The 24,628-nt window shown below is 39.8% G+C and overlaps 1 protein-coding gene across 2 annotated transcripts in view; it reads right to left on the bottom strand.

Moving 5' to 3' along the window:
• LOC133536148 (astrotactin-2-like) overlaps positions 1-24,628 on the bottom strand; it is a 747,946-nt gene that overhangs the window by 387,446 nt on the left and 335,872 nt on the right. For both annotated transcript variants that reach the window (XM_061876407.1, XM_061876406.1), the window contains exon 5: positions 7,078-7,185. In XM_061876407.1, the coding sequence (XP_061732391.1) occupies positions 7,078-7,185 (108 nt within the window). The remainder of the gene's footprint in view (positions 1-7,077; positions 7,186-24,628) is intronic.

The following is a 24,628-nucleotide window of genomic DNA, read 5'->3' on the forward strand; positions in this document are numbered from 1 at the left end:
TGTAAAGGAGAGTGATAATGAGAAATCGATGATATTCATTGAATTAAATACATAAATCATCCAAAACATGGCTGTGTGTGTAACTAACTTGGCGAAGGAGTTGGAGTGTATCACCATATAAAAGCAGAAAGGTGTTGCAATAATATCAAGTCATACAAAAAAGTCAGAAATAGGTCAAATCCAGCCTATAAGACAAAACTACCTCGAGGTTTCCAGATATTATTTCACCTGTCAGCATTATAAATTGCTTGTTTAAGTTGCTCTTTGGCTCCGTCAAGCCATTCCCATTCCCCGAGAAATGAACCATTTAACCTCTACCCTCTGGTATTTTATTAAGGAATACAAGCCTTCTGGACGAAAGCATCAAGCAAATACCCTCGTGTGCTTCTTTTCTAAACAAAACAAAAAACAGGCTGTTGAAGCTTGTTTTCCTTTAAAGCAGGGGTGTCAAACTCAAATAGAGAGTGGGCCAAAATTTTAAACGGAACAAAGCCGCGGGCCAAGGTTGAACAAATTAACCTTTTAATAGGGACCCAAACAAGTTTTGCATTAAATATTGAAGAAGCAAGGCTTATATAACTTTAGTGACATGCAAAATCCAGTTTCAAATAATAACAATCATTATTTAAAAAAATATCAATGGCATATCAAATAAGATTTAAATAAAAATGTAATGCCTTTTTTTCTATTTGCAATCTTCTGAGGTAAATATCAATTTTTTTCCACAGGCTAATAATACATTTGAAAATAAAATAACAATAATGAATAAACCAAACATTCAAGCCTTGAAGTAGCAAGAGAAAATGCATGAATAAAACGTTAATTATTGGTCAGTTTGCTGGAAGTTTCCCGGAAGAGTTAGTGCTGCAAGGGTTTCTGGGTATTTGTTCTGTTGTGTTACGGTGCGGATGTTCACCCAAAATATGTTTGTCATTCTTGTTTGGTGTGGGTTCACAGTGTGGCGCATATTTGTAACAGTGCCAAAGTTGTTTATACGGCCACCCTCAGTGTGACCTGTATGGCTGTTGACCATGTATGCCTTGTATTCACTTGTGTGTGTGTGTGTGTGTGTGTGTGTGTGTGTGTGTGTGTGTGTGTGTGTAAAAGCCACAAATATTATGTGACAAGCGGACGTGACGACAGGTTGTAGAGAACGCTAAAGGCAGTGCCTTAAATGCACGCCCCCAATACAGTTGTCCAGGTGGAAATCGGTAGAAATTCGGGAGAATGGTTGCCCCAGGAGAGGCACTGAACTTCGGGAGTCTACCGGGAAAATTAGGAGGGTTGGCATTAGCGGTGAATGCGGTGTTACAGCGGCACCGACGATGTATAACACCGGCGGGCCAGCTCTAATGCTAAATTGATATTGCCTCAAGGGCCAAATTAAATTACACGGCGGGCCAGTAATTCCCAGGTTCTTTTGTTTTAGCAACAATGACAATAGAATTAAAGTTGAATACTTTCTTCAACACATTTCTGATAGTTGTCTGATAGTTGATTAACGTTGGACCCCGACTTAAAGAAGCTGAAAAAACTTATTCGGGCGTTACCATTTAGTGGTCAATTGTACGGAATATGTACTGTACTCTGCAATATATTAATAAAAGTAAATATTTGTTTACTTACTATGGTATATTATCTATTTATTATACTGGGTCATCATTGTCACCGACGTCCCACTGGGTGTGAGTTTTCCTTGCCCTTATGTGGGCCTACCGAGGATGTCGTAGTGGTTTGTGTTGTGGTTGGTGCAGCCCTTTGAGACACTAGTGATTTAGGGCTATAGAAGTAAACATTGATTAATTGATTGATTCATTTATTTACTGCTGCGATGAGGTAGCGACTTGTCCAGGGTGTACCCTGCCTTCCGCCCGATTGTAGCTGAGATAGGCGCCAGCGCCCCCCGCGACCCCGAAAGGGAATAAGCGGTAGAAATGGATGGATGGATTTATTTAGTGTTAAAGAGAACAAGGAAATGGGATAGCATTGATATGGTATGAAAAGGGGTAGGATTAAATAAACTCAGCTTCTTTCTACTCCTTTTTGGACCTGCCATAATGAAACAACTGGAAAAATGTGATGCATTACATTGTATCGTATGCATGTTCGATATAAAGTGAAACTGTCACGACTTGGACTTGGACGTGGAAACGGCGTGAAGGTAGAGACATGTTTTTTTTTTATTTTACACTATAACTAAAAACAGGAACAAACAAAAGGTGCGCACAATGGCGGTACAAAAACTTGGCTATGAAACAAAACTATGAACATAAAATAAAACACTTGCACAAGGGCATGAATAACAAAAAACTTTGGAAAAAGACAAGGAGCATGGATCATTGGCATGGAAGACATAGAAGATGGTAGACAGTGAGAATGGGGTGATGTTGCCAGGACGAAGAACAGAAACAGACAGGCTTAAATAGCAGTGACGTAATCACTGAAAACAGGTGCGAGACACGAGGACAGGTGAAAACTAATGAGTTGCTATGGTAACAAAACAAACCAGGAAGTGCAAAAACAGGAACTGAGTGTCCAAAAAACAAAACCAAACATGACTAAAACAAAACATGATCACACAGACATGACAGAAACTGAAACTGAACTGTACGTTGCTTTGGCGTCAATCCATCGAAACTGAAAGTTGATATAAGCGTGTGTATGCGCACGCACGTCTGCTTCCAGTCCTTCTTGTACTTGGCACTTCCTCTGGTCGTCGAAAACAATAGAAATATACTATGGCATCAGAACAGTGCCAAAATCTGTGTTCACATGCGCATTGACTCATTTTACGCCCACGCGTAGGAAAGGGCATTGAATGAATACTATGTCACTTTTTGCTTGCATGAGGACTCATTTTATTCACAGTGTGTCTTTCTCTTGGCATGTAGTGTCCCCCCCTTTTTGGCACTTAGAGGCGGGCATTGAAAGCACGGGGAAGCCAAGGCCGCCTGAATGCATGCACTGCAAAAACTGCAATCCAAGTAAGATTAATTATCTCAAATAAGGGTACAATTTGCTTATTTTCGATCTGATAATTCTTCTCACTAAGCAGATTTTATGTTAGTGTTTTACTTGTTTTAAGGGTTTTGGTCTTAAATTATCTCAGTAAGATATTACAGCTTGTTGCTGAGATTAAATGACATATATTGAGTAAAACTGTTATGATCCGCTGCCCGGATCATAGCATATTCTGGTTTTGTTCCGTTTTGGTATTATGTTCTGCTGATGTTTACCTTAGTTCCTGATGGCACTTCCTGTTTGTTCTGTTACTATAGTCACGCATTAGTGTCACCTGCCTCTTGTTTTTGACTCACACCTGTTTGCAATTACTGTCCTTATTTAAGCCTGCCTTTTCCATTCACTCGTCCTCGCTTCCTAGTTTTGTTACACGTAACATCCGACTACGCTGATTCCCAATTCTGGTAAACCTGCTTTTGTATTTACTAGCTTCCACGCTATGCTTATGGTTTTTTTCGAGCTCCCATGCTAGTTCTGTTGGTTTTGCCTTTTGTGCCTCGTGCCAGTTTTTCTGTTCTTAGTCTGTTCCTTAGTTTAAATAAATCATTATTTCTTACCTTACGCTGTGTCCGAGCCCGGACTGCATCTGGAGAGAACGCATCCGCATCACCATGCCCAGAAAACGTCACAAAAACATGCTTGAAACTAGAATATCAACTGTTTTGCAAAGCTGTGTCATCAACACTCCCAAGTATAAAACTATTTTTTTTTAAGTAATAATTTCTTACTTCAAGCATGGAAAAAAAATTATGATGCCGAGCGCATATCATTATGTCAAGGTAATGGCACTAGAAGTTACTTAATTTAAGAATATTTTTCAACATATTGAGCAAAAAAGGTCTCTTTTTTTTCAAACAAGAAAAGTGCACTTGTTATTAGTGAGAATATACTTATTTTAAGGTATTTTTGGGTTCATTGAGGTGAGCTAATTTTCCTTGTTTTGGAAAGTCTAGACAAGCCGAATTTTCTTGTTCTATTGGCAGATAATTTTGCTTAGTTCAAATAAAATACCCCTCATTTTTGTATTTTTTTTCCCTTGTTTTTGAACAAAGACTTTTTGCAGTGTGGGCCTACCCGAGCTGAAGCCCAGGGGCCCCCAACCAATCAGGGGACCCTGATTTTGACGACTGGTGTTCATAGCTTTCAATCACAGACAGCGCTGCTTCGAGTAGTGATTGGCACGGTCTCTCCGAGCGGTGTGAGAGGCAAGCATGCTGACTACTGAGCTAAACACACAGGGGATCTCCCATGTTGTGACACTCAAATTATTTTTTAAATGTATAATATTTTTGCATTGTTGCTGTTCTGTTGAGTAAAATCAAGATTTTTATTTTTTTTTTTAACTGTGTTTTAATGATGAATCACAGTAAACGGCTACGGTTTTGAAGTTGGCCCCAATTCTAGGCAGAATAAGGCGGCTCATAGTGGTGGGAGGTTTTGTGTAAGGATTTACAGTTTCTGGTATTTAGGCTGCACCCATAACATTTGAGATTTAATACATAGTTTACATAAATAAACTGAATATATATATATATATATATATATATATATATATATATATATATATATATATATATATATATATATATATATATATATATATATATATATATATACATATATATATATGTATATATATATATGTATATATATATATATATATATATATATATATATATATATATATATATATATACACACATATATACATATATATATATATATATACATATATATATACATATGTATACATATATATACATATATATATATATATATACATATATATACATATATATACATATATATATATATACATATATATATATATACATATATATATACATATATATATACATATATACATATATATATATATATATATATATATATATATATATATATATATATATATATATATATATATATATATATATATATATATATATATATATATATATATATATCGGTACAGAAGATTGTGGCAGTAAAAGGGCTAATCAAACAAAACAGAAGTCATCAGCATGTAACCACGAGCTGGGGAAGTCAACTTTCTAACCAGCTAAACAGACTCAATAACTCCACGGGAACGTTTTGGTGAATTTATGAAATTGAAATGATACAAAAAGAACGTAAAAAAAAAATGTGTAAGTTAATAATACTAACACAGACACTTGTAAACATGTTAGCATATTCACTAATGTCAACAACGACAGCTTGATTACATTACGACAGCATGTGCAAATATGCATAAAAGCACTCCTACAGACATCAAACATGGGGCGGTTTAGTATGTATGAATCGTTATAGTTATATTGTAAAACTTACAAATATGGTTTGTAGTCTACGAAGATGAAGAATCGATACAAGTAGAAACATTATGGACATTTATACTTCCGGCAGGGAACAGGAAGCAAACTAATCCAGAAGATGGCGCCATAGCACAAACAATAACATACATTGTCAGTGTCACTGTCGGTGTTTTATGAAAACTATTTTCTGGATACAAAACAAGAGGGTTGTTAGCGAAAAAAATCCATAAATAAGCCGCACTGTTTTATAACTTGCAGGGATCAAAGCGATGGTGGTCAAAAGTTTTTATACACTTTTAAAGAACATAATGTCATGGCTGTCTTGGGTTTCCAATAATTTATACAACTCTTAATTGTTTTGTGGTGCACATACTTTCTCAATGTTTGTTTCATCGACAACACATGGACAGCGATAAGACCTTCTGGAGGAATGTTCTGTTCTCATATGAAACAAAAATTGAGCTGTTTGGCCACAATACCCAGCAATATGTTTGGAGGACAAAAGGTGAGGCCTTTAATCCCTGGAACACAACACCTACTGTCAAGCATGGTGGTGGTAGTACTATGCTCTGGGCCTGTTTTGCTACCAATGGAACTTGTGCTTCAAATGGGACAATAAAAAAGGAGGATTACCTCCAATTTCATCAGGACAACCTAAAGCCCGGAAGTTGGGTCTTGGGCCCAGTTGGGTGTTCCAAGAAGACAATGACCCCAAACCCACGTCAAAAGTGGTAAAGGAATGGTTAAATCAGGCTAAAATTAAGATTTTAGAATGGCCTTCCCAAAGTCCAGACTTAAACGTGTGGACAATGCTGAAGAAACAAGTCCATGTCAGAAAACCAACAAATTTAGCTACAGTGCACCAAATTTTGTCATGAGGAGTGGCCAAAAATTCAACCAGAAGCTTGTGGATGGCAACCAAAAGCGCCTTATTGCATTGAAACTTGCCAAGGGACATGTAACCAAATATTAACATTGCTGTATGTATACTTTTGACCCAGCAAATTTGGTCACATTTCAGTAGACCCATAATAAATTCAATACCAGAACCAAATTGTTCATTTGGGCTCTGACCAGGAGACAATAAGCGTTTAAAGTGACCAATCAGAAAAGGGAGGAGTTGTTGGTGCTTGTTTCCAATGTTTCCAATGACCCGCCCCTAAGGTCGTTGCGTAAAATGCGTAAAGTTTCTTCACACTTACAAATGTTAGCACTGTTCTGACGGCATGGTATGTAATGTGTGTATGAGAGCAGGCGTTACCATAGCAACATGCTAGACAGCGTGTCCAAAGAGAGTCTTCCGACGCATCCCTGTCTACTTAAGGAGGAAATATCTCTAACAAGAACATTTGGGAAAAGTGTGATGTTCTGCTGAAGGTTAAAAAAAACAGGATGGAGGACGCTAAATGACCTTTATTGACTCTTGTTTCCACCAGTTTGAGAAAGACCTGAAAGTGTTTTGTCTGCGAGTGAGAGTGCCGGTTCAGCTAATCCTCCAGGGGTGTGGGTGGGTGTCACCCGGCTCGTGAAGGGGTCTCTCAATTACTATAAAAGCCTACTGAGTAGACAAAAGCATGCGCACTCACGCCAGCAAACATTTACTTTATGTCCGCAAAAAGCCAACACACTTCAGTGTTTGCTCGCCGACAGCGGATGTGTGTTCAGGCTTAAGAGCTTTACGCGTGTTTGTCTTGAAATTCCCTCCCCCTGGCGTCTCGGCGTAAAGGTGTCTTCCGTCTCTCACCTTTGCTGCGCCGCCGTCCTCTGTGCTGCTCGGTGTAAAACTTCATTTGGCTGTCGTCTTCCGGCTCCGACCCCGATTCCCCTTGAGGACCAAACACGCCGCCAGGTGCTGGAAAAAGATGAAAAAGGGGGGAAAAAAAATCCCGTGATAATCACTTAATGATGATTTCCTTTCATATATATAGTGATCCTAAGGCAGGGGGCAGAGACCCGCGGCTCGTTCATGCCTCCGTCGTGGCTCCCTATGGCTTTGAAACCGCATGTCAAAAATATCAATCAATCAATCAATCAATGTTTACTTATATAGCCCTAAATCACTAGTGTCTCAAAGGGCTGCACAAACCACTACGACATCCTCGGTAGGCCCACACAAGGGCAAGGAAAACTCACACCCAGTGGGACGTCGGTGACAATGATGATTATGAGAACCTTGGAGAGGAGGAAAGCAATGGATGTCGAGCGGGTCTAACATGATACTGTGAAAGTTCAATCCATAGTGGATCCAACACAGTCGCAAGAGAATAAGTGGTTACTTGATTTATTATATTGCATTTTATTTAGTTAGTTCATTTGAATTTAACAGTTGTTATTTTGGAAAGTTCTGGGATCTTGTCATAGGAAAATAAAACACATTTGATATATTGTCGATGCAAATGTACAAACCCTGTTTCCATATGAGTTGGGAAATTGTGTTAGACCTGCGATGAGGTGGCGACTTGTCCAGGGTGTACACTGCCTTCTGCCCGATTGTAGCTGAGATAGGCGCCAGCGCCCCCCGCGACCCCAAAAGGGAATAAGCGGTAGAAAATGGATGGATGGATAGTTCATTTGAAATAAACAGTTGTTATTTTGGAGAGTTCTGGGATCTTGTCATAGGAAAATAAAACACATTTGATATATTGTCGATGCAAATGTACAAACCCTGTTTCCATATGAGTTGGGAAATTGTGTTAGACCTGCGATGAGGTGGCGATTTGTCCAGGGTATACCCTGCCTTCTGCCCGATTGTAGCTGAGATAGGCGCCAGCGCCCCCCGCCACCCCAAAAGGGAATAAGCGGTAGAAAAATGGAAATTGTGTTACATGTACATATAAATGGAATACGATGATTTGCAAATCATTTTCAACCCATATTCAGTTGAATATGCTACAAAGACAACATGTTTTTTTTTTGCAAATAATCATTAACTTTAGAATGTGATGCCAGGAACACGTGACAAAAAAGTTGTGAAAGGTGGCAATAAATACTGACAAAGTTGAGGAATGCTCATCAAACACTTATCTGGAACATCCCACTGTGATGGTATGGGTGTGCATTAGTGTCCGAGGCATGGGTAACTTACAAATCTGTGAAGGCACCATTAATGCTGAAAGGTACATACAGGTTTTGGAACAACATATGCTGCCATCCAAGCACCGTCTTTTTCATGGACGCCCCTGCTTATTTCAGCAACACAATGCCAAGCCACATTCAGCATGTGTTACAACAGCGTGGCTTTGTAAAAAAAAAGGAGTGCGGGTACTTTCCTGGCCCGCCTGCAGTCCAGACCTGTCTCCCATCGAAAATTGGTGGCGCATTATGAAGCGGACTGAAGCCCTACATAAAACAAGAATGGGAAAGAATTCCACTTTCAAAGCTTCAACAATTAGTTTCTTCAGTTCCCAAACGTTTATTGAGTGTTGTTAAAGGAAAAGGTGATGTAACACAGTGGTGAACATGCCCTTTCCCAACTACTTTGGCACGTGTTGCAGCCATGAAATTCTAAGTTAATTATTATTTGCAAAAAAAAAAATAAAGTTTATGAGTTTGAACACTAAATATCTTGTATTTGCAGTGCATTCAACTGAATATGGGTTGAAAAGGATTTGCAAATCATTGTATTCTGTTTAAATTTACATCTAACACAATTTCCCAACTCATATGGAAACAGGTTTTGTATGTCGTAGCCCTTATGCGACATCTCTTGCTGTCATTCAATTTAATTGTTTTTAGCGGTCAACCCCCAGCTACTGGACAGATCACAAAAAAAAACATTTTATTTACTTACATTTTTATTAATTTGCTGTTTTTATTAATGACTAAGTAGTTGTTTTCAATTATTTGGTCTAATAAATATGCCGTAGTCGTATGCCTTCAGAATATTGGAATGAGTTGATTTTATTATTTTTTTATTCATTAATAAGGGAAAGAACAGTGTATTTTGTTTCTGATGTTCAAAATAATTTGATGATTTGCTTCATTATACCCAGAAATAAATCAAATAAGTGTTTATCTCATAAGTCCTATAGCACACGTGTAAGGAGACTAAAAGTGGTGTTATCGTCATTTTAGGAATCTAACAGAGTTTGTGGCTCTAGGTGGGTTTTATTTTGGGGGAAATGAGCTCCAATGGCTCTTTGTATGCTGAAGGACTCCGCCAAGGCTGCCCTTTGACACCGATTCTGTTTATAACTTTTATGGACATAATTTCTAGGCGCAGTCAAGGCGTTGAGGGGATCCGGTTTGGTGGCTGCAGGATTAGGTCTCTGCTTTTTGCAGATGATGTGGTCCTGATGGCTTCATCTGGCCAGGATCTTCAGCTCTCACTGGATCTGATCACAGCCGCGTGTGAAGAGACCGGGATGAGAATCAGCACTTCCAAGTCCGAGTCCATGGTTTCTCGGCTGGAAAAGGGTGGAGTCCCATCTCCGGGTTGGGGAGGAGACCCTGCCCCAAGTGGAGGAGTTCAAGTACCTAGGAGTCTTGTTCACGAGTGAGGGAATAGTGGATCGTGAGATCGACAGGCGGATCGGTGCGGCGTCTTCGGTAATGCGGACGCTGTATCGAGCTGTTGTGGTGAAGAAGGAGCTGAGCCGGAAGGCAGAGCTCTCAATTCACCGGTCATTCTACGTTCCCATCCTCACTTATGGTCATGAGCTTTGGGTTTATGACCGAAAGGATAAGATCACGGGTACAAGCGGCCGAACTGAGTTTCCTCCGCCGGGTGGCGGGGCTCTCCCTTAGAGATAGGGTGAGAAGCTCTGCCATCCGGGAGGAGCTCAAAGTAAAGCCGCTGCTCCACAGAGAGGAGCCAGATGAGGTGGTTCGGGCATCTGGTCAGGATGCCACCTGAACGCCTCCCTAGGGAGGTGTTTGGTGCACGTCCGACCGGTAGGAGACCACGGGGCAAGACCCGGGACACGTTGAGAAGACTATGTCTTTCGGCTGGCCTGGGAACGTCTCGGGATTACCTGGAGAGAGCTTGACGAAGTGGCTGGGGAGAGGAAAGTCTGGGGTTCCCTGCTTAGGCTGCTGCCCCTGCGGCCTAACCTAAGCGGAAGAAGATGAATGGATATTCTGGACTATAGAGCGCACCTGTATATAAGTCGCGTCCACTAAATAGTAGAAAAAACATAACAAAATGTATATAAGTCACAGATACAGTCGTAGCAAAAGTTTGCTTCGAATTTCGCCCCCCCAGGATGCAAATGGACCACTCCGGACAGGACGTGCAGGTAGGAACATGATTTAAAAAAAGACAAGGAATACAAGGAATACTCACGTAACTGTAGCATAAGCAAACAAAGAAGCCAGGCCGACTGACCGGTAAAGGCAGGCTTAAATAATGCCTCTGATTAGTGCTTGGGGAACAGGTGAGCGTCCCAAACACCAATCAGAGGCAGGTGAACATAATAAGTAGCCATAGTAACAAAACAAACTCAAGAGTGCACAACAACACGAACAGAGGGAGTCCAAAACTAACTAAAAAATAACAAAAAACTGATCCGAGCCACGGCTCATGACATCGTCAGTGTATTTGCTGGTTTTGTTTTTATTTATTTTTTATTATGGCTGGCAGCCAAGAAAAATCCATAAAATAACTGCACCGTCTTATAAACCGCAGGGTGCAAAGTGTAGGAAAAAGAGTAGCGGCTTATTTTCCGGAATGTTTGCTCATCCTAAATGGGCTGCCATTAAATCCTCAACAGAAATACTGCTCCAATTAACATCCGAATTCTAATTAAAGCAGAGTTTGAAGTGATCATTTCGCGCCACACCCCCTCCCTTGGTGTTAAAACAATCTCTATCCATACAAGGGCTGTTTCAAAACAAGCTGCCATGCCCATTTTGTTTGATCAGAACCCCGAAAAATTTGCTGTAGTTGACTTGGTCGCACATTATAAACACCTGTGTTCATCAATATAGTGATCAATAAAGGTTGATTGGCAACACTAAATTGGCCCTAGTGTGTGAATGTGAGTGTGAATGTTGTCTGTCTATCTGTGTTGGCTCTGCGATGAGGTGGCGACTTGTCCAGGGTGTACACAGCCGATTGTAGCTGAGATAGGCGCCAGCGCCCCCCGCGACCCCAAAAAGGGAATAAGCGGTAGAAATGGATGGATGGATGGAAAAAATATTACTATTATAAGGAGATCTTTGTTATCTTTAAAATCAGAGGCAAGGAAACATCATAAATAATTCATAGTCTGTTGTTGAATGAGGTTTTAAAACCATGATATGAGAAAATGTCATGCTTGCCTTGTGACACAAACCAAAACAAGCTCAGTTTTACCCGAACAAATCTGAAGCGCAGTTTTTTTAAACTCACCACTCTCGTCTGAGTTTTTACAAAAAGCTCATTCTTTTTAAGGTCAAATACCGACGTGTGGAGAGCAGGCCAACATTTCCGTGTTCGTGTAACTCCAGCAGCGATCCATCAGGAGCAAGGGTGAATTGTCTTACTCAAGGACACAACAGACGTGACTAGGATGGCAGATGCCGGTGATCGAAATAGGAACCCTCAGGTCGCTCTGCCAACCGAAAATTTATCTTTCTTTTAGTTAGTGAATGACGTGCACAATTGTTGTTATTTCCCAGTATTTCTGCACAATACCTCAGATATGGTAACACTAGCCAGCAGTAGAGAATATGGAGGGATTTTTTTATGGGACAGAACATAGTTGCCTTTGTTCATTATTTACATATTCCTTGCTACATTATGTTGCATATTTGTTTTTACATGAGGTTTCCAGTTTGTTTGTATTATCTATTATTACACCCAAAAGCTGAAACCTTAAGATGAAAGATTGTCATCTCTTATTTAAAGGACTGTTACTTTACTGCCAAACTAAATTCCAACATTCATAGAGGGCAGAATAAAATAATGTGAAAAAGACTGTGTTAGATAGTAGTAGTGTTGTCCATCCATCCATCCATTTTCTACCGCTTATTCCCTTTTGGGGTCGCGGGCTACAATCGGGCAAAAGGCGGTGTACACCCTGGACAAGTCGCCACCTCATCGCAGGGCCAACACAGATAGACAGACAACTTTCACACTCACATTCACACACTAGGGCCAATTTTAGTGTTGCCAATCAACCTATCCCCAGGTGCATGTCTTTGGAGGTGGGAGGAAGCCGGAGTACCCGGAGGGAACCCACGCATTCACGGGGAGAACATGCAAAGTCCACACAGAAAGATCCCGAGCCTGGATTTGAACCCAGGACTGCAGGAACTTCGTATTGTGAGGCAGACACATTAACCCCTCTGCCACCGTGAAGCCCTAGGAGTGTTGTCCCAATACCAATATTTTGGTACCTGTACCAAAATATATTTCAATAATTTTCGGTACTTTTCGATACTTTTTCTAAATAAAGGAGACCACAAAATGTATGTCCCGGCAAGAAATCTGCGTTCAAAAGACTCCGGCTTATTAGTGATTCCTAGAGCCCAAAAAAAGTCTGCGGGCTATAGAGCGTTTTCCGTTCGGGCTCCAGTACTCTGGAATGCCCTTCCGGTAACAGTTCGAGATGCTACCTCAGTAGAAGCATTTAAGTCTCACCTTAAAACTCATCTGTATACTCTAGCCTTTAAATAGACCTCCTTCTTAGACCAGTTGATCTGCTGCTTCTTTTCTTTCTCCTATGTCCCCCCCTCCCTTGTGGAGGGGGTCCGGTCCGATGACCATGGATGAAGTACTGGCTGTCCAGAGTCGAGACCCAGGATGGACCGCTCGTCGGGACCCAGGATGGACCGCTCGCCTGTATCGATTGGGGACATCTCTACACTGCTGATCCGCCTCCGCTTGAGATGGTCTCCTGTGGACGGGACTCTCGCTGCTGTCTTGGATCCGCTTTGGACTGAACTCTCGCGGCTGTGTTGGAGCCACTATGGATTGAACTCTCACAGTATCATGTTAGACCCGCTCGACATCCATTGCTTTCGGTCCCCTAGAGGGGGGGGGGGGGGGGGGGGGTTTGCCCACATCTGAGGTCCTCTCCAAGGTTTCTCATAGTCAGCATTGTCACTGGCGTCCCACTGGATGTGAATTCTCCCTGCCCACTGGGTGTGAGTTTTCCTTGCCCTTTTGTGGGTTCTTCCGAGGATGTTGTAGTCGTAATGATTTGTGCAGTCCTTTGAGACATTTGTGATTTGGGGCTATATAAATAAACATTGATTGATTGAATGATTGACAAAAAGTTGCATTATTGGCTCTATTTTAAGTAAAAAAAATACATTAAATTAAACATGTTGTTTTTTTATTGCAAGTCTGTCCTTAAATAAAATTGTGAACATACTAGACAACTTGTCTTTTTGTAGTAGGTAAACAAACAAAGGCTCCTAATTCAGTCTGCTGACATATGCAGTAACATATTGTGTCTTTAATCATTTTATTATTTTGTCAAATTTATTAAGGACAAGTGGTAGAAAATAAATGATTAATCTACTTGTTCATTTACTGTTAATGTTTGCTTACTTTCTGTTTTAACGTGTTCTATCTACACTTCTGTTAAAATGTAATAATCACTTATTCTTCTGTTGTTTGGATGCTTTACAATACTTTTGGATGATACCACAAATGTGGGTATCGATCCGATACCAAGTAGTTACAGGATCATACATTGGTCATACTCAAAGTCTTCATGTGTTCAGGGACATATTTCCTGAGTTTATAAATATAATATAATTTTTTTTCAAAACGAACAAAGATATTGTGATGCCAGAATATCGATGCAACCATAGCAGTAACGACTTAGTAGTATCAGAGGACCGGTACTTTTTAGAGGCGGTATAGTACCGGATATGATTCATTAGTATTGCGGTACTATACTAATACTGTTACACCGTAAAACCCTACATAGTAGAAATAAAATAAGCAATTACATGATATAATGTAAAAAGTAAAATATATATTGATAAAAATAACTATAACTTATACTACATATTTGTCTTTAAAGTGGTCCTATTATGCAAAAGCAACTTTTTGTACCTATCGGTACTTGTATTTCTGGATTTGGGATCTTCATAAATCCTAAAAATGTTTAATTAAACCATGGAGGCATGCCAAAAAAATAAAACAATCATGCTTTCTTCCAAACTTATTCCAAACCAGCTGCTTGGAATTTGAGTGACTTATTTTGCCTTTGTTAGGTCAGCACATATCTCCATGTATGGTAGAGGTTTAGTCTGCCATTTTTATTCCGTTGTAGTACAGGGATGTCAAACTCATTTTCAATGAGGACCACATCGCAGTTATGGTTGCCCTCAGAGGGCCACTTATATATATATATATGTATATATATTAGAGATGCGCGGTTTGCGGTCTCATCCGCGGAGTCCGCGGATAAACAACGGGTCGGGCGGGTGACATGACGAAAAATTAGATTTTAATTAGATTCGGGCGAGTGGCAGTTGAACCATCCGGAAATATTTGATATACATCGGTCTCCTTTGCCATTCTTAGAGCCATTTAAGACCCGTGTCATCAAGCGAAGAAGACAATAGGAGACGCTATTATTCTCTTGGATGACTGCCGGCAGTCACCCAGATAATATTAGGGCGTGCTATAAAGCCATTGGCTTTGTCGCCTTCTACAACGTGTACGCTCTGCTTGTCAGTCCAGCATCATGTTGTGTGTGGCTTCCGCGACAACACGCACACGACTGCAAGGCATATTGGATGACACAGAGTACACTAATGGTTGTGATATAAACAATTTTAACACTCTTAGTAATATGCGGCACGCTGTGAAGCCACACAATACAAGATTGACAAACACATTTCGGGAGAACATGCTCACAATAACACAACACAAAAATACCCAGAATCCTTTGCATCCGTGACACACATTGACTATGTTTTACACCCCGCTAGCAGCAAACCCCGCCACCCCACACCCACACCCCCCGTGCGTCGGTAAGGTGGGCGGGGTTAGGGGCGCGGGGGTGTAAAATATATTCAGGAAGTGTCACAGATACAAAGGATTCTGGGTATTTGTTGTGTTGCGTTTATGTTGTGTTACTGTGAGGATGTTCTCCCGAAATGTGTTTGTCAATCTGGTTTGGTGTGGAGTCACAGCGTGGCGCATATTAGTAAGTGTTAAAGTTGTTTATATCACAACCATCAGTGTACTCTGTATCACCCAGTATGCCTTTCAATCTTGTACGTGTGATTGCGGAAGCTGCACACAACATGTTGCCGGACTAACAATCGGTTTCTACATTTTGTTGAAGGTGTCAAAGGTCTAAAAATCGGTTCGTACATGTTGTTGAAGGTGTCTAAGGCAATGGCTTCGCAACACGCCCATATTCTTGTCATCAGGATGAACGCTATTGGTTAGTCGCGAGAACGTTAGCGGCTCCAATTGTGTTCATTACTCTGTGAAAAGGGTTTAAATAGCTATGTGAGTGGTAAAGGTGGCCGAACTCTGATATATTTCAGTGGGCGGTTGGCGGGCGGGTACGGTTCTGATAAAATGTTTGTTCGGGTGGACGGCTGGTGGATGGTGACTTTGGTGATGCGGATGATATAATTGCCTATCCGCGCATCTGTAATGTATATATATATATATATATATATATATATATATATATATATATATATATATATATATATATATATATATATATATATATATATATATATATATATATATATAATACATTACCAATATATTTTTCTACATAAGCTGCAAAAAAAATACATTTTAATTTAAAAACTGGCAGATTTTTACAGTAAAAGTGGTGTTTTTTTTTTACAGCACATAAAATATAATAATAAATGGAGTGGAATTGAAAAATAATACCACTATTTTCCGCGGTAAAATTCAAGCAACAGAGCTGCCAGTTTTTGTTTGTTTGTTTTTTTTACCGTAAAATCTTGGGGTTTTTTTTGTGCTTGTTTTTTAATGTTTTAGTGTCTTACAGTATATGGGAAAAACATTACCAAAGTAGATTTTACGGTAACAAAAAAAAAAAAAAACTCTATTGGCGGAATTTAACCATAAATTCTATTGTCAATTTTACAGTCTACGATAGATATTTTTTTATGAATAATAAGTCAAACAGATATTTAAGTAAAGTATGTATCATTATTTAAACAAAAAATATTTTTTTGGAATACATGATATTATGATAATAATATCGAATTTTATAAGATATGCAATTGCATGCAGTACATGATTTTTGATGTCAAAAGGCTAGAGAACGAATACATTTAGTAAGAAAAGATTAAGCATTTTATTAACGCATATTATCTCCAGGCTTTCGCGGGCCACATAAAATAAAGTGGCGGGCCAGCCTTGACTTTGACACAGGTGTTCAAAAGTAGTAGTCAATAGGCTCCTTTTTTCCCTCATTTCTCTTGTTGTGGGGCAGACTGGCTCGTACATGCACATGCATGATATAATCCTCTGCTGTTGCCATTTCTAGTAAAAATATATTTTGTCAGTAGACATTATGTAAATAACTGCCTCACTACAGTTAGAGCATTTATTGTTGTATCATATTATTGCTTCCTACACAATACCATAAAAACTACAGCTTGACTGCGAGTGAATGCATATCAAGAATACCTTAATTATCATGTATTATATTTTTTATAATTATAAAAAACATACATACTGTATTAACATTTTAAATCGTCATCTTACACTCTCTTCACTTAATGCATCGTGGCAGCAATAGTAAACAGACTCCATGCACTGCGAGAGGACTCTATAAAGGAAGCACTCAGGTAACAAATAGAAGTAATGATGAGAAGAGAATGAGGAGGCAGATGAAAAAAAAAAAAAGAGCAGTCATGAATTAACAAAAAAGGAAAGCAATTTCCACAGTGCATTAGAAGCTCACTGAACATCAAAATCAATTTTAGCTTTATTAACAACATGGCCACAACTGTGTTTGTTATCATAAAGCAGTCAAACATTGCATTCATTTATTGCTCCTTTGAAAGTATGTGTTTTTTTATTTATTTTTATTTAGTGCTCAATAACTTTCATCATCCTTTGTAGTCAAAATGGCCCTTTTTTATTTTATTTTTATTTATTTTTTTAATTATGGATAAATAAACTGCCACTAGACCTAAAGGAAACTTTCCAATACAGTATATTGTGATATTTTAAGGTGTTTTAAGCAGCATATTATAAGCACAAGCGCTACACTGGTGACATAATTAGGCAACATGAACAAAAACTAAGGCTGTCAAATTATTATGTTTACCGCAAATTATTATTTTTATCGCAAATAAACGTTTGTCAAAGATCATCTATATGGCAGGAGTGTTGTGCTGTTCTAAAGCAGTGGTCCCCAACCACCGGGCCGTGGCCCGATTGGTACCGGGACGCAGAAATTGTTTTTATTAAAAAAATAATATATATATATATTTTTTTATTTTTATTTTTATTAAATCAACATAAAAAACACAATATACACTTACAATTAGTGCACCAACCACAAAAACCTCCCATTTTCATGACAAAAACCTCCCCTTTTCATGACAAAGAAAAAAAAAAAAAAAAAAAGGACACCCCTTACCCAACCCCGGGCCGCGGGACAAATTATTAAGCGTTGACCGGTCCGCGGATACAAAAAGGTTGGGGACCACTGTTCTAAAGGACCTACTGCAAAAAATGCTACCGTATTTCGTTGAATTGTCGACGGGGCGCTAATTCTTACTCCGGCGTTTACCAAAGGCATGCGGTAAATTTAGGCCTGCGCTTATAAATTTGAGTGTGATGTAAGGATACCATCATGAAAAGCACATTTAATAAAGAAAACGTTATTACGGTCTTACCTTTACTTATAAATGAAGTCCATGCGCAGTTCCTTCAGATTAAAAGCATCGATAACTTGTTTATTGAAGTCTTCCTTATCTTTCTTCAGTTTTAAAAGTCTCTCTGTCTCGATGGAGGTCTTCCTTTACTACCTCCTGCTTCGATTGAAAGTCCAGTTTAGAAAACTGTTTTATTTTAGATATGTAATCCTCCATGTTAAAACTGCAAGTGAGAGGAAAAAATAAACAATCGCTGCTCACTCTTGCTCCTTGTTGTCACTTCTTCTGCAGCCGAGTTGTCGCAAGAAGGATCACTAGCGCCCTCTACCACCAGGAGGCAGGAGTCATTTAATGACTCATATTTGACACACGCAGCTACGGTATATTAGGAAAACAAAGCTGCTTACTGTTCTTTTCAGCATATTCAATAACTTGGACCTTAAATCCTACTGAATAGCTCTTAATCTTCTTCCCTTTATGCGATTTCAAATTATTGAAATCAGCCTCCTCCATTTTGAAAATAATGACATGTGAAGTGTCACCCGTGAAGTGACGAGTTTGACCCTGCGGAAATTCTAGGCATATGCTAATTATTTGGCGAAACGAGTTTGACCCGACGGAAATTCTAGACATGCGCTAATAAAAATAATATTTTGCGAAAAGAGTTTGACCCGGCATTAATCCTGAGCCGGCGGTAATGCTAAGCATGCACTAATTATTTTGCGAAACGAGTTTGACCCGGCAGTAATTCTAGGCAGGCGCATGCTATATACCCGGCGGCAATTCAAGGAAATACGATAGTCAAAGTTCCTCTACGGCCTAGGTCTTCAACAGGGGGATCCCAGAGGTAGTGCAGGGAGGGGTCATGAAACATTTTGTTGATTGGAATTCTCCACACATATAATTTTTTGACATATTCAAACGTTTTTTAAATACCCATTACCACGGATCCGACACACTCTCATGTAGTTTTTAAACTGCATTGGCATGGACACCCTATGCACTGTACCTTGCAGTTCTAAAATAAAGAAATAAATAATGCAACTTCTGTATTTTCCGGTCTATAAGCCCCTACTTTTTACCTACACTTTGGACCCTGCGGATTATAAAACGGCGCAGCTAAGTTATGGATTTGTCTTCACTAACGGCCATGATTTGTCACACCGCAGTGAGGGATGTCTTGTCTTGGGTTTTTTTTGTCTTGTGAATTGCTTGTTTTTATTTTGAAAAGCAACTCCTCTTGTGGCTTCACGGTGGTAGAGGGGTTAGTGTCTCTGCCTCACAATACGAAGGTCCTGAGTAGTCTTGGGTTCAATCCGGGGCTCGGGATTTTTCTGTGTGGAGTTTGCATGTTCTCCCCGTGAATGGGTGGGTTCCCTCCGGGTACTCCGGCTTCCTCCCACTTCCAAAGACGTGCACCTGGGGATAGGTTGATTGGCAACACTAAAAATGGCCTTAGTGTGTGAATGTGAGTGTGAATGTTGTCTGTCTATCTGTGTTGGCCCTGCGATGAGGTGACGACTTGTCCAGGGTGTACACAGCCTTCCGCCCGATTGTAGCTGAGATAGGCACCAGGGCCCCCCGCGACCCCAAAGGGAATATGCGGTAGAAAATGGATGGATGTAACTCCTCTTGTTTCAGATCACTGGCCCTTCCTCTTGTGTCATCAGTCTGACGTCATCCCTGCCCCCTGATTGTTTCCACCTGTTTCCCATTACCCTCATGTGTCATATAAGCCCACGCCTCCCTTTGTCCTGTGCCAGAAAGTCTCGAGCTTTCGTGCCTGTCTCGCTTCCCTGTCTATGTCCATGCCTTGCCTCGTCCCACGCTTATTTTCTTGGATCTTGAATTCCCGCGCTGTTATTTTGAGTTTGACATGTTCTCCTCCTCAGAGTGAATTTTGTTATTTAGCTTTTGTTCAACCGAAGTGGTGAGTTATCATTTTTTTGCCACTAATCTTTCCTTCCTCAAATTTCTTGAGTAATTTTTTGTTTAGTATTATTAGATTACGATTAAGAGTAGACATTTTTATAGTCATTCTTTCCTTCATCATGTTGGAGCGTTTTATGTAAATAAGTTTCAGGGCAGATATGGCGCAAATAATAGTTTGTTTTTGGTTTTTGTATTTTCCTCCTTTTAGGAGTGATTTTCGTGTTATTCCCTTTTTTTTTTGGAACCTTTTTCGCTGACCGTTTTTGTTATTTGTAGATTTTGTATTACTCTGTCTCTGGAGGTGAAAGAGCTGTCAAAATAAAAGCCCTACTAAGTATCCCTACTCTGCATCTGAGTTCATTCCTTTGTCCAAGCTTGACAGCATTCAACAAATAGTTTTCATAAAACATCCACAAATACACCAAAAATGGGTGTTATTGTTTGTGCTGCGGCACCATCTTTTGGACGAGTTTGCTCGCTGCGGGTGCAGCTGTTTGACAATGTACTTCCTGTTTTGCGCCTTAACCCGGAAGTATAACCCTCTTGATATACTTCCGATAAACTCATCATGCGGGCCGGATAAAACCTGTCCGCCCACTGGGCCGTACCTGGGAAGGCGTGGCGCAGTGGAAGAGTGGCCGTGCGCAACCCAAGGGTCCCTGGTTCAATCCCCACCTAGTACCAACCTCGTCACGTCCATTGTGTGCTGAGCAAGACACTTGCTTCTGATGGGTTCTGGTTAGCGCCTTGCATGGCAGCTCCCTCCATCAGTGTGTGAATGTGTGTGTGAATGGGTAAATGTGGAAAATGGAGAAAAAAAACTTTGAGTAACTTGAAGGTAGAAAAGCGCTATATAAGTACAACCCATTTATCATTTATTTATAAACATTGCGTAAGAAATGAGTTAGACATCCGGCCTGAACCAAATGCCCTGCAAACACTCTGCAAGTTAGGAAAATGAAAAAAAAAAGCAGTTTTCAAAACACTAAACTCCATGCCTTGAAGGCCCATGAAGATAACTGCTCTGGCAAAAGAAGCTGCCTTAAACCCAGCCGAAGCCTTCCCGCCCGCTTAGGTGGGCTTTGCAGCTCTCTTTTATTTGAGTTCCACAGCCACATGTGTGAACTGTCCATCATGGATGCCGAGATGCGACGGAAAAAAACACAGTTTCCATATAAGTTGGGAAATTGTGTTAGATGTAAATATAAACGGAATACAATGATTTGCAAATCATTTTCAACCCATATTCAGTTGAATATGCTACAAAGACAACATATTTGATGTTCAAACTGATAAACATTTTTTTTTTTTTGCAAATAATCAATAACTTTAGAATTTGATGCCAGCAACACGTGACAAAGAAGTTGGGAAAAGTGGCAATAAATACTGATAAAATGAGGAATGCTCATCAAACACTTATTTGGAACATCCCACATGTGTGCAGGCTAATTGGGAACAGGTGGGTGCCATGATTGGGTTCAAAAACAGCTTGCAAAAAAATGCTTAGTCTTTCACAAGAAAGGATGGGGCAAGGTACACCCCTTTGTCCACAACTGCGTGAGCAAATAGTCAAACAGTTTAAGAACAAGGTTTCTCAAAGTGCAATTGCAAGAAATGTAGGGATTTCAACATCTACGGTCCATAATATCATCAAAAGGTTCAGAGAATCTGGAGAAATCACTCCACGTAAGCGGCATGGCCGGAAACCAACATTGAATGACCGTGACCTTCGATCTCTCAGACGGCACTGTATCAAAAACCGACATCAATCTCTAAAGGATATCACCACATGGGCTCAGGAAAACTTCAGAAAACCACTGTCACTAAATACAGTTTGTCGCTACATCTGTAAGTGCAAGTTAAAGCTCTACTATGCAAAGCGAAAGCCATTTATCAACAACATCCAGAAATGCCTCCGGCTTCTCTGGGCCTGAGATCATCTAAGATGGACTGATGCAAAGTGTAAAACTGTTCTGTGGTCTGACTTGTCCACATTTCAAATTGTTTTTGGAAATATTCGACATCGGGTCATCCGGACCAAAGGGGAAGCGAACCATCCTGACTGTTATCAACGCAAAGTTCAAAAGCCAGCATCTGTGATGGTATGGGGGTGCATCAGTGCCCAAGGCATGGGTAACTTACAAATCTGTGAAGGCACCATTAATGCTGAAAGGTACATACAGGTTTTGGAACAACATATGCTGCCATCTAAGTGCCGTCTTTTTCATGGACGCCTCTGCTTATTTCAGCAAGACAATGCCAAGCCACATTCAGCACGTCACAACAGCGTGGCTTCGTAAAAAAAGATTGCGGGTACTTTCTTGGCCCGCCTGCAGTCCAGACCTGTCTCCCATTGAACATGTGTGGCACATTATGAAGTGTAAAATACGACAGCGGACTGTTGAACGACTGAAGCTCTACATAAAACAAGAATGGGAAAGAATTCCTCTTTAAAAGCTTCAACAATTAGTTTCCTCAGTTCCCAAAGGTTTATTGAGTGTTGTTAAACGAAAAGATGATGTAACAAAGTGGTGAACATGCCCTTTCCCAACTACTTTGGCACGTGTTGCAGCCATGTGATTCTAAGTTAATTATGATTTGCAAAAAAAAACTAAAAATGTATGAGTTTAAACATCAAATATCTTGTCTTTGTAGTGCATTCAACTGAATATGGGTTGAAAATGATTTACAAATCATTGTATTCCGTTTATATGTACATGTAACACAATTTCCCAACTCATATGGAAACAGGGTTTGTAAGACAATACAGCCGAAAATCAGTGATTCACTTCTCGGTTGCGATAATAGATGCAAAAGACCTCCTCCCCACTATGTTGAAGACATTGAACCATGTCAGCCAGCAGACCACTTTTCAGGGGCCACTGTTTGCACTTCTAAGTCGCTGCTCTGTTGGCTTGCAGAATACGAGGCGATTACCACACTCCTGCATACATTAACACATGGAAATAGGGACATAAACTTCACCGGTTTGTATACAGTAAAGATGCCATATTTTGCTAGAACAAAAAAGGGACAAGTGGTAGAAAATGGATGGATGAAAATCTACAAGTGGCAGACTCTGTGGGCAATAGAGTGCACTGGTGTTTAATCGGCCTCCCACCAAATTAACACATATTTTTACATATGTATTACTTGCATTGGACCATAAGCCTGCAGATACACGGTGCCTGTCAACGGCCGGTCAAACAAAACAGAAGTCACCGTCATGGACCCACTAGCTGCAGAAACTCGCTCTTCAATCAGCTAGATAGACTCAACAACTCCATAGTGATGTTTTGGTAACATTTACAAAACTGGAATAGTACAAAAATAGTCCCATTGTAAGTTAAAGTTAAAGTCCCAACGATAGTCACACACACATTGGGTGTGGTGAAATTACCCTCTGCATTTGACCATGTTCCCCACCTGGGAGGTGAGGGGAGCAGTGAGCAGCAGCGGTGGCCGCGCTCAGGAATCATTTGCTGATTTAACCCCCAATTCCAACCCTTCATGCTAAGTTCCAAGCAGGGAGGTAATGGGTCCCATTTTTATAGTCTTTGGTATGAACTCACAACCTTCCAGTCTCAGTTCGGACACTCTAACCATAAGGTCACCGAGCAGGTTAATATTAATTAACACAGACACTAGTTAACATGTTAGCATAGTAGCTAATGCTAACATTGTTAGCTTGAGTAAGATAGCACGTACAAATATACAATGCAAACACTCCTACAGACAACACACATGGGGCGGTTAAGTAAGTGAGAATTGTTTTAGTTATATTGTAAAAATTGCATAAGTCGCTTGGAGTGTTGAAGAGTCTTTTCAAGCGGAAACGCTATTGACGAATTAAGACGAAACGGGCTATGCCTTGAATTGAAGACATGGAAGAGGAAGTAGATTTTTTTAATCCGATGCACCTGCATTGAGCAAACTCGTCCAAAAGATGGCAATAACACATCTGTTCAGTGTCTCTGTTGGTGTTGCATACCAAACATTATTTATTTATTTACAGACAATTTTATATGACATAATTGTATATTTTGCAAAAGTATGATACTGGAAGCATACATTTTAAGGATAGGGACCCACAGTTAAAATATACATCATCAAATAATATACAAAATACAGTACAATACAACTGATTTCAAAATATACCCACGAAAAACCCATTTATAATTTCACGCCAACCTACTAACAGGCTGAGATGTATAAAGAAATAATCTTTAAAACCACCAAATCAGTCTCCATATCCTATTATTCAAATTTGATTAAAATATTGCATCTTGAATATTTGTGATTGTTACGACTCGGAGTAAGGAGAGGACCCAGATGCAGAGAAGAAGTTCAAAAAAATAAAGCTTTTATTTTGAAACAACTTTTTACCTCCAATGCAAAAAAAAATTCACAAGAATAATCAACACACGGGAAAATAATTCCGAGGATAAACAATCACTCCACAAAAATAAGGAGGAATACTAATCTAAGGAAATTCTAACAAAAAAAGATGAATAAGAATAAACGAAAGGCGCTCCAACAGGAGGAAAAAACACCAAAACGACCTATATATAAACATTAACTATAAATAA

Source organism: Nerophis ophidion, linkage group LG17 (genome assembly GCF_033978795.1).
Source record: "Nerophis ophidion isolate RoL-2023_Sa linkage group LG17, RoL_Noph_v1.0, whole genome shotgun sequence".
Lineage (NCBI taxonomy): Eukaryota > Metazoa > Chordata > Actinopteri > Syngnathiformes > Syngnathidae > Nerophis > Nerophis ophidion.